This window comes from Tenrec ecaudatus, chromosome 6 (assembly GCF_050624435.1).
Source record: "Tenrec ecaudatus isolate mTenEca1 chromosome 6, mTenEca1.hap1, whole genome shotgun sequence".
In the NCBI taxonomy this organism is placed as follows: Eukaryota; Metazoa; Chordata; class Mammalia; order Afrosoricida; family Tenrecidae; genus Tenrec; species Tenrec ecaudatus.
In genome coordinates, this window is record NC_134535.1 from 85,723,966 (window position 1) to 85,735,633 (window position 11,668).

The 11,668-nt window shown below is 41.9% G+C and overlaps 1 protein-coding gene across 1 annotated transcript; it reads right to left on the reverse strand.

Annotated features, from left to right (window-relative positions):
- Nucleotides 1-9,942: 9,942 nt before the first annotated feature.
- On the reverse strand, nucleotides 9,943-10,863 carry LOC142451058 (olfactory receptor 8S1-like). Its single transcript, XM_075552994.1, has one exon. It carries the CDS (start codon nucleotides 10,861-10,863, stop codon nucleotides 9,943-9,945), a length of 921 nt encoding a protein of 306 aa, XP_075409109.1.
- Nucleotides 10,864-11,668: the final 805 nt, after the last annotated feature.

Here is an 11,668-nt window from a genome sequence, read left to right on the forward strand (position 1 = left end):
GTGCACCATGTGATCTCTTCACCACCCTTTGCCATAGCATCCATAACTTCTGTGATCTTTTCATGAGGCCCAGTATTGAGTGGGGTCATGTCATAAGAACTAATTGTTCTTATTTATTTGTTTTTTATTAAATACTTTTATTGGGGGCTCTTACAGCTCTGATCACAATCCAGGCATTCGAACTATTTGTTCTTAGATTAGGATTTATGATTCAGTGTGGGCTGAAGATCTATTCATACATTATGCCTTATATATCTTCCTGGTTCACTTTAGGGACATCATTATGATTTTATTAGAGAACATTATAAATCATCCCAGGGAGAATAAGGGGCTTCAAATCAGATCCTTTGGGTATTGATATTACCATTAATTTAGCCAATGCTGAAGAGTTTAAAACACTATCAAGAAAAGGAAAGTATACATGGATAGGAAGGTTTTTAAGACCAAAATATTAGATAAACCCTTCAGGATCAGTGGTGGAGGGAAGGTGGGGTAGAAAGGGGAACCGATTACAAGGATCTACATATAACCCCGTCTCTGGGGGATGGACAACAGAAAAGTGGGTGAAGGGACACTTTGGACAGTGTAAGACATGACAAAATAATAATAATTTATAAATTATTAAGAGTTCATGAGGGAGGGAAGAGTAGGAAGGGAGGGGGTAAACGAGGAGCTGATACCAAGAGCTCAAGTAGAAAGCAAGTGTTTTGAGAATGAAGATGGCAACAAATGTACAAATGTGCTTGACACAATGGATGTATGTAAGGATTGTGATAAGAGTTGTATGAGACCCCAATAAAATGATTAAAAAAAAAAGAAAAAGACCAAAATACCTGGATTGCTGATTTGTCCAACTTTCACCTGACTGAAAATATGGGTTTGGTCAGGCACACCTTAGTCCTCAAAGTGACATCCTTGCTCTTCAACACTTTAAAGGGTCTTTTGCAGCAGTTTTGATGGATTACATCATTTGATTTCTTGACTGCTGCTTCCATGAGCGCTAATTGTGGATCTACGCAAGATGAACTCTTTGACACCTTCAATCATTTTCCCATTTGTTATGACACTATCTAGTGGTCCTGTTGGGAGGATTTTGTTCGCTTTACACTGGGTTGCAGTCCACACTGAACGGTGCAGTGCTTAATCTTCATCAGCCAGCGCTGGTCATTGTCAAGACTATGTCATCTGCTTATCACGGGCTGTCAGTAAGCCTTTTCCTGATACAGAGCTCTTCTTCTTATAGCCCAGCTTCTGAGATCATGTGATCAGCACACAGATGGATTAGGAATGATGAAAGGATTCAACCCTGACACATACATTTTCTGATTGAATCCATGCTGTAGTCCCTTGTTTTGTTGGAAAGGTAGAATCGGTCCATATAGAGATTTTGCATAAGCACAATAAAGTGTTCTGAAATAACCATTCTTCTTAATGATATCCATCATTTGTTATTACCCACAAGGTCAAGTGCCAGGCCCTTAAGGGAGAGCAGACTTTAGTCCATGAATTCCTCCATTTTGGGGACCCTTGCTCTTGTAGTATAGTATCTTCCCTTTTACACCTGCCTACCCTCGAGCCCAGGGATGGGCATACCTTATTTTTATACAGAAGAGCCAATCCTGCCACTCAAACAATTTAAAAATAATTTGAGATTCATCAATATGTATATTTCCAAATGAATAAAAGCACCTTTATATGACTAATATCCTTTAAATGAAACTATAATTTTATTTTCATTTAAAATTTCACTTCATAGCCACATGTACATATCTAAAAAGTTTCATATGGTTCAAGAGGTGGTTTGCTGACCCCTCGGCTAGCCTATTGCTCCTATTTCTCTCCTTTCTCCCCTCTCCCCTGCGGATGACTGTCAAAGCCTCTTTCATTTGATATCAACATTTTCTCAAGGTGACATAAAATCATCAAACTGCCACACTACCCAAAAGATAAAATATTTAGAAATAAATCTAAACAGATGGCAAGTTACATATTTCGGACGTTTGTCAGGAGAGACCAGTGCCTGGAGAAGGATACCGTGTCTGGTAAATGGAGGGGTGGTGAAAAAGGGGGGAGCCGTCAAAGAAGACGGGTTGGCACTGTGGCTGCAACAATGGGCGTAGGCAAAGAAACACTTGGCCCTCAGCGGCATCTCTCTCCACAGATGTGGGGAGATGTTCTTAGAGGTCAGCTGAGCCATCAGAAGTGGGGAGGCTCTGCTATATGTCATCTGTACCCTTGTTGAAATTGGGGCTCTTTGATGGATAACTAGACTGCTGATGGGCTGGTGGTTTTAGAGGGGGCACTTTTTGGTGAGGTTCTAGATGTGATGCTTCACAGGTGGCTGGCACACTCTCCATGAGGGTGAGGTATTGCTGAGTGGCATCCAAAATTTCCATGTGGTCACTGGCCTAGCTGCCCAGTAAAGAGTCAGACCATCAATGAGGGCACAGTTGACACACGGCAGAGCCTCCCTTTCCCTGATGATGGCTCAGCAGATCTCCAACAAAATCTCCCCACATCTATGGGGAGAAATGCCACTCAGCCCCATTGCACCATCATGGAGGGCACACCAGTCACCTGGGAAGCATCTCATCTGGGAGCTGTCAAAAAAGTGCACCATCTGAAGTCTCCCCTTGCCCAACGTCCTAGTTGTCCACTGAAAACCTTACCTCCTACGAGGGAAAATCTGACATTAAGCAAACACCTCCACCATCCCTGGTAACTTTTGACTCCCTGCACAGCCTCCCCACAGCAGATGACCCAAAGTCCACCCCAGCCTCAATCCCCATCATTGAGGGCACAGCTATTTTCTCTGAAGCGTCTCATCTAGAACCTGTCAAAAAATGTCCCTGCTGCCATTGGCCAAGGAAACACCCAGCAAAGCGTCCATAACAGGGAATGCACAGCTGCCCCCTGTAAAACATCTTCCCTGCCAAAAGCCAAGAAGATGGATGGTCAATGGTGGGTGGGCAATGCTTGGCTGCTGGTGGGCAAAATATCCCCACAGCCATCCAGCTAGCTACCCTGAGGACACCCTCCCCTCCACTGAGGGCACAGCAGTCACATGCAAATACTCCTCACATCTGAGGTTACTGCTGACCTGCAGGAAAACCTCTCCACATGGGATGGCAAAGATACCACCCAACTATATATCCCAGGCCTCAAGGACTGCTACCTGCTGCCAAACATCTCTGCTAGGAATGTCTAATGAAGTGCCCACTCCAACAAATGCCTGGCTCTACTTGTCTACCTGCCCACCAAAGCCACCTCCCTCCCACCAGGGCACAGCTGACACACAGCAGGGCCTCCTCAACACTGATGGCTCAGCAGAGCGCTAACCAAGTCTCCCCACACCTGTGGGCAGAGATGTCAGTCAGCCGTGTCTCTCCATCATAGAGGACACAGTTGCCACCTGTGAAGCATCTCCTTTGGGAGCTGTCAAAAAGTGTCCCCTCCTAAACTTCTTCTGCCTAGTTGTCTACTGAACCACTTCCCTCCAAAGAGGGTATGACTTACAGCATCCCCCACTCCCAACTGCCAGTGGCACATCCAAGGTTCCTGATGATCCCTAGCAAAACCTCCTCACATCTGATGGTACTGATGCGACATCGCCCTGTCACCGAGGGAGCCTTTACCACCAAAGAAACCTAGACGTAAAGAATTGGATTTTTCACCAACCTTTTATGAAGTCCCCTAATGTGTGTATATGGATGTCACCTTTTCAAGTTCCTTTCCCTTGCCTCAGTTGCCTCGTTCATAAGATAGGGAACAATGTGCATGTGCAAGTTGTCCCAATGGAGTGGACAGCTGTTCTTTGAAGTGAGAGGCCCCCAGGGTAATGGGAAGGGGATCTGAAGGCTGACATCATCACTTGCCAACAAACATGAACTTTAAGGGTGAATTTCTTCTCATTTTTTAGGACAGTCCACCTCTAAGGATTTTATAATACAGTTTCTCTTCATTTCCCTGTTGAGCTTTAGGAAACGAGTTTGAGCCGGGTTGGATCTCATGAAAGTAGAGGCCCCCAAACCAAATCCATTGGCATGGCATTAATTCTGATGCCTATGTGCCCAATATGAGGTTTCTGAGGCTGGAAATCTTTATGAAAGCTGATGGGATCATCTCTCTCCTGCACAGCATCTGGGGTGTGAGCCGCTGGCCTTGCAGTTAACAGGTCAAAGCCTAGCCCAGAGCATCACAAGGGCTTCTGAATAAAATTGAAGAGAATAACTTCATATCTATTTACCCTTCCTACGTATCAAGCACTGCTCCATGCACTTGGTGCAAACATCCTAGCAATCAATCCTTACAGTAATAAGTAACCCTTTGAGATGGACAATGAAGACTTCCTGTTTCAGAGATGAAAACATAAATTGTCTGAGAGGAAAATGGTCTGGCCAAAGTTTATTTCCCATGGCATGGCAGAGCTGGGCTCCCATCTCCAAAGCCAACCCTAACACACCACTTGCCATCTATTAAAAAGAGCAATGACGGGGAAAAGGGACATGGGACTGAAGATCACTTGGAAAGCTATAGATCCCATCAGGCTCCTGGCAGGAAGGTAGGATGGTGTGTGGAGAGAACTGTGACAGTGGCCTGTGCTCAGCAGTAGGGACTATGGAAAGGCCAGACACAAAACCACTTCATCTCTTTTAAAGCTCCAGATGCTTGGCACCATGCCCATTTGATAGGTCTTCAACAAGAGACAGAGGAGCATCATTTTCACAAGGCTTGGTGGTGCTCTGTCCTACTTGTTCCACAGTGCCTTTAAAAAAAAAGGTGTCTTGGACTTCCACCCATAAAAACCAAGCCAATCCCATGGCCATCAAGGCAACCCCAGCTCATTGTGACCCTATGGTGGGCTCCTGAGATTGTGAATCTTTAGGGGGCAGCGGCCTCATCTAGGTGCCTTGGAGCACCAGGTGGGGTTGAACTCCCTTTTTGTTGGCAGCCCACCACCTAACCCACAATGCTACCCAGGAACTTTGGTCTCCACCCCAGTCCTATTGAACTAGAATCAGGGCATGGGGTGAGTCATCTGAGAACGACAATTTCCAGCGTTCCTTAGATAAGTGGATGAATAAGGAACTTTAAGATTTACTTGGGAGAAAAATGAATGAGACATTGGCATGGATGGTTCTTCAGGAGCATGAAGTTGCTTTTGTTTTAGTGATCATGTTCTGTTCTAGCGTGTGCCCTTCAGAGCCCCGTGCCCCCACAACCGAATGCTTTAGGCTTTGTGCTCTGGCAACCCTTCCTTTGCATTGGACAGAGCTGCCTTTACACTTTCCTCCTGACTCAAGGAACAGCTCTTGGCAAATAGTATATCATCAAAAAATTCAGATTGATTTGAGGCCCTGCTGAGTATAGCTTCTTGACTATACTCACTGCATTCTCTGTCACACTCTCCACAAAGTGAACTTATTTACCTTCAGCCTAAATAGTCCTCTTTTTGCAATTATCTGTACATCCAAGAAGTTCAAGTCTGATTCACACCATGAGGGATATCATGTCTGATGTCTGATGGATCTTGTCTGAAAGAACATCAGAAGATGCTGCCTGCTCCCATAAAGGTTTACAGCCTCAGAAACTCTCTGTAAGGTTGCTTTAAGTTGACATTGACCGATGGCTGGATATTTGGGGGTGCTGATAATTTTTCTTTTCCAAAAGAGTTTTCTTAGATTTTTCAGGTAAATAATCAAATCTCCTCCAAGTATTGGTAGATTCCTCCTCCTCCCTTATGAAAAACAGCAACGTTTTATTGTGATTCGGGTGAAGATTTACAGAGGAAATCAGTTTCCCATTCAACAATTCATGCATTTTTTGTTTCATGTAATTGATTGTAACCCTTACTATAACAAGCCCGACCCTCCCTTCTTCTTTCTATATTTCCCATTTCCATTTCTCCTTCTTTTTTTATTCCTTCTTGTCTTCTCAACTTTGTTCCTGAGCAAATGCTGTTCCTTCATGTTGGATGATTGATTGTTCCAGGATTGTGCATCTTCCTAATAGACTTGCTTATTATTTGGCTTCAAGTTGAGCCAGGTGGATGGTTCAAGTCCAGGCTTGAGGGGTGACTATGTATATTATTCTAAGTGCCACAGTTTTGGGATTCCAGCAGTCTCTATTAGATCAGTGAGCCTGGTCTTTTTCTAATTTTGAGTTTTGTTGAATGTTTTCCTCCAATTATACCTACGAGTTCCTGCTATGATCCCTTTCAGAGTGGTCAGCAGTGGAAGCTGGGTGTGGGATACAGAAAGGTTTTGCCCTAGATTGTTCCCCAAACCACACGATAAATGACTGTACACTTGGGGGTCAACTCAAGCTGCTTAGAGGTTATCTTCCTGAGGGCATCAGCCATATAGAGCAATCAGACACTATTGTCTGTCCCCCTGCAGGTGAGGCCCACTGCCTGCTGATCAGGATAGTGGATTGCTTCCTTGAAGGAGAACCCAGAAATCAGGTCAAGCCCACTCAAGGACAAGCAAGGTTAGGCTGCCTTCTTGAATCTAGGATCCACCCATCTTGTCACATATATACCCCTATTGTGTGTGCACACCTAGATTATTCCCCTCTCATTGCTGTATTACCTATGGTATAATCCATTCCCATTACGATGTAATCAGGGGGGCTTGCATGACCCCTAGTGTATATAAACCTTGATATATATAGTCGTTCTTTCTCCTCTTCTTGTCTCCCACTTCCCCGTGGACCACCAAAAGGGGCTGAGGTGAGCATGCTACCATGAAACGTGCCTGAATTCTTTATTTTATTCTCTCTCCTATCTTCTATGACTTTACTATGATCTTTACATATTGCAACCATACAATTGTGCCTACAGACCCTGCAGTTGTCAGAGGCTGGTTTACTCAGACAGCTGGGTATTACATAATTCTTCTGGTCTCAAGGTTGTGGAGGTGAGGTACATGTGGTCTATTACTCCTTTGGACTGGATGCATCCATGGATCTTTAATTTTCTTTAACTTTATGGAATTTTCTTAAGTAATTTAACTCACCCCCATTGACTCCCAGGGGGTTTCCAAGACTAACTATTTATGAGAGTAGAAAGTCTGGAAGAACATTAAAAATTAAACAAACAAAACTACAAAAATAATGAAAAAGATAAAAACCTGAATCGAAAAGAAAGCAGAAATATTAAAGCCTAGAACAAATGTAAATGGATTATAGGGAGATAAAATGATAGAGTGTTAAATTATAACCCAACTGCACTGGCAACAATCCACTTTCCAATACATCCTGTATGTTAGCAAGACTATTACCTCACTGGTCCATGGTCAAAGGAGATTCACCAGGAGTTTAATCTATACTTAACAAAAAAACAAGCCAACAAACAGAAATAACTTCAAAAAGGGTCAACAGGGAGATAAAATGATAAGAAAGTACATTTTGACTTCACTGCATTTACCATAATCAATTTTACAATGCTTTTTTGTCTGATAACAGGGCTATTCAGGATTCACCTGAGGATTAATTCATGTGGGGATGTTGCAATTGGATTTTTGGCTTCTGTTATCCATAGCCATCTCTCAACCAGGTGTTCACATTTAAGCTCTGATACTATTCCTTCCTTCAGATTTGAATTATTCTTATTTACAATCCTTCGATGACATAGGCTGGTGTGCTTCTTCCATGTGGACTTAGTTGAAGCCTCACTTAGAAGGCAGGTTGTTTAATGCTCAGACGCCGTTCTTTCTATCTGGGCACCACTTCGTTGGCACCCATATCTTCAGTGACCTCTTCTTGAGAGCAAGCAGCAAGAAGGGACATATCAAAAGAACTAATTATTTTTTAGATTAGGGCTAGAGTTAAGTGCAGGTCAAAAATCCATGTATGCATCTATGATTTATATAAATCCCTTAGAGACATCATTGTTATCTTATGTTAAAGAATATTATTAATCATCCCCTTGGCATCACTTTCACTGTCCTCAAGTCAATTCGGACTCATAGTGACCCTATAGGGCAGGGTAGATCTGCTCCTGTAAGTCACCGAGCCTGCAAATCTTCACAGGAGTAGAAAGCCTCTTCCTTCTGCAGAAGAGTCATGTCAATTAAAAAAATCATTTTATTAGGGGCTCATACAACTCTTAGCACAATCCATACATACATCAATTGTGTAAAGCACATTTGTACATTCATTGCCCTCATCATTCTCAAAATGTTTGCTCTCCACTTAAGCCCCTGGCATCAGCTCCTCATTCCCCGCCCTCTATCCATGCTCCTCCCTCTCTCATGAACCCTTGATAATTTATAAATTGTTATTTTGTCATATCTTACACTGTCTGATGTCATGTCAACTTTCATAGACCTTTTAAAAGATAACTGCAACTTAGATTTTTTTCTTGATGCTGTCTTGTAATCTATTAATTTGTAATTTTATTTCATCTTTTCCTTATATTTAATGTTCTTAGTTGCTATCAGTTAATTCTGAATCATGGTGTCTCCATGTGTGCGGAGTGGAATTGCTCCGTAGAGTTTGTTTAAAAAAAAGTTTTATTACAACGTATGTATGTATGGATTGTGATAAGAGCTATAAGAGCCCCCAAAACTGATTAGAAAAAAAAACAGAAACAAAAACAAAAACTGTTTTATTATGAATTTGGTGACAGTTTACAGAACATATCAATTTTTTCATCCAGCAATCTTTCCACATTTCACTGATGGCAATCCCCACAATATAACATCATTTATTTTACTTTCTCCCCGTGATTCCATTTCACTTTCCTTCCTAACTCTGAATTTTATTGTTGGATAAATGTTGCTCCTTTGATCTGAAATGACTGAATATTCTAATGTATACAGGCTTCACTAGTGATACTGTTTCTGTTTTAGATCGATCTGAAAATTCAGCAGAAGGGTAGTCACCTGAAGGCCATATTCTCTCTCATGGCTTCTTATTTATATCTGTCTAGTAAGTCTTATCTTTTTATTATTTTGTGTTTTGTTCCACATTTCCCCCACTCTATTGTGATCCCTTTCAGAGCTGTTGATAATGGTACCACCATCTAGTTCTGTGTCTGTTGGATTAATTGTTTCCATGTGTCTATTTCAGATTTTCATCACCTTTATTTTCTCTGAACAGTGGGAGAACAATAGTTGCACTTCACAAGGCTGCTCACACTTCTAAGGCATAGGGTTTTAAGACTGCAGATTTTGGAACCAGATTGCCAGGCTTATCTCCAGAGCTGCACATGGTGGGTCCAAACTGCCAACCTTTTAGATAGAGGTCAAGATCTCAGCTGCTCCAGCCATGCAGGGGTCCTTTCCTACATTAGGGCTTGCTATAGTGCTCTCTTAGATTTGAGCACTCAGAAACTAAAAAACCCCACCAAACTTATTTATGAGTGAACTTACAGATAAATAAGAAATCAATTATTAGATTAATTATTAATAAATCAGCACAAAATTCTACGCTGATGATTTAATCAGTAATTTTAATACATAGTGTTTCCATTTTTATGATATTATGCATTTATTATAGGATTTTTTGGCAATAGAATGCTAGACATTTCCAAGCAGGTGAAATTTGAAAAACTTTAACTTCTATTTATGAATAAATGTCCTCTTTGTGTTTTTTAGTCTCGCCCCCCCCCATGGAATTCATGATAAGTACTGTATTTCTTAAACAATAGCCTCTGTATCTTTTTAAACTCTAATTAATTAGTTTTGTTACTGGTTTACTGGTTTACTTTGAAAAGGAATGTTTTCATGTTTTCTTCCAATCCACACACATACATACATTTTTCCAATTGGGGACCAAAATTAGAGCCCGAACAGCGGAATAAACTGATTGGACGTGTTCAGACAAGTTCTGGACTTTTCCAAGCATTATTTGAAACAGTATAGCAGGCATGAGTCAAGACAAAAGTGTATATGCTGATACATGCAATAGTTGCAATTTTACTGTATGACTGTGTGACCACTACCTAAAATAGAGATACTTCACTAGCATTCGTTTCAAAGCTGCTTTCACATCCTTGTTCTTTAGGCTGTAGATGAGGGGATTCAGCATGGGGGTGACCACACTGTACTGCAGCGAAGCTAGCAAATCAAGGGAGGAGCCAGAGGTGGGCATGAGATAGCGAACCAAACCTGAACCAAAGAACAGGATCACGGCAATGAAGTGAGAGGAGCAGGTGGAGAAAGCCTTCCCTCTTGTGGAGCTGATACCCAGGATGGTGGAGATAATGCGAAAGTAAGAAAAAAAGATAGGCAGAATGGTTCCAATCCCATGCAGTAAAGTGGAGCAAATCATAATATCTCTTTTGATGGTAGTATCTGAGCAAGACAAGGGGAAGAGAGAGGGAAGTTCACAGGTATAGTGGTGTATAGTATGGGCCGCACAGAAGTCCAAATTAATAGCCAAGAACACAATTAGCATTGCGTTGAGGGAGCCCAAGCCCCATGAAGTTAACACCATGGCCACACAGAATTGCTTGCTCATCAGCTGGCCATAGAGCAGTGGATGGCAAACGGCAGCATAGCGGTCATAGGCCATCACTGAGAGCAGAATGGCTTCAGTTCCTGCTGTGACAAACACAAAGAAAACTTGAGCCAAGCAGCCCTCGATTGAGATGATTTTCTTCTCAGACAGCAGGTCCTCTAACAGCTTGGGGACAGTGACAGAAGAGAAACAGAAGTCCAGGAATGACAGATTGCTTAAGAAGAAGTACATGGGTTTATGGAGGCGTGTATCAGTCCTGATCACCAACAGCATCGTCAGGTTCCCTACTAGAGTCAGGAAGTAGATCACCAGGAAGACCACAAAGAGCAGAGCCTCGATGTGGGGGTCAGCGGAGAGCCCGAGGAGTATGAACTCGGTGATGCCGCTGTGGTTCCTCATGAGCAAGCCTGTGCCTTGAAATAAAGCAGAAAGAGGGATGAGCTCTTCACTGATTGCTTCAAGATCTTTCCTACCTGGATTTTGTGCTCTGTCATGTCAGTGACTGAGATACGCCCTCACCATATCTCAGCAAGAGTTCTCAATCCCTTGGTAGTTGTCAATCTGCATGATGCACATACGTCAGAGAATCTTACACTTGTTTCACAAGAATTTACCGGAAAAATGAAAATCTCTTGGATCAGTCATACATTTATTATATTTATTTTACACTAGACTCTTCCTATAATTCAGAAAACTTTAAATAAATTTGTTTAAAAACATTATAGCCTATACTAACAGCAGTTGTTCAAAACTCTTCTCCATTCTTCAAATGATTATTGCAAGTATTATTTGGTTAAAATCATTCAATGGCTTCTAATGTTCAGACATCACAATAAAACAGTAGGATTTTAGTGTGTGTGCATATGAGCTATGTTGTGATGTATTTAAGCTAGGGCTTCTGAGGGCTAATGAGATATCTGACATTCAGGAACATTTTAAAATATTGTCGATAACAAGTATGAGAACCATGCAACAAAAACCAAACCACCTTTTTTAATGATCATCCAGGAATCTAAGTTTTATCTACACTAAAATATACAAATTTCTGTACTTTGACATCCAGGATTCTTATCAATATTCTGCTTTTGTCTGGAGGTCTATAATCCGAGCCCATGGTAGCCTCTGGCTGTACCAAAACCAGAGAGCCCTGTGTCTACTCCATCTTGCCTTGCTATCAATCTATGAATGTGAAACTTAAGGTCAG

Bases quoted from the DNA above. Each gene is read 5' to 3' on its own strand.
- LOC142451058 (XM_075552994.1), bottom strand. From the start codon at position 10,863: ATGAGGAACCACAGCGGCATCACCGAGTTCATACTCCTCGGGCTCTCC.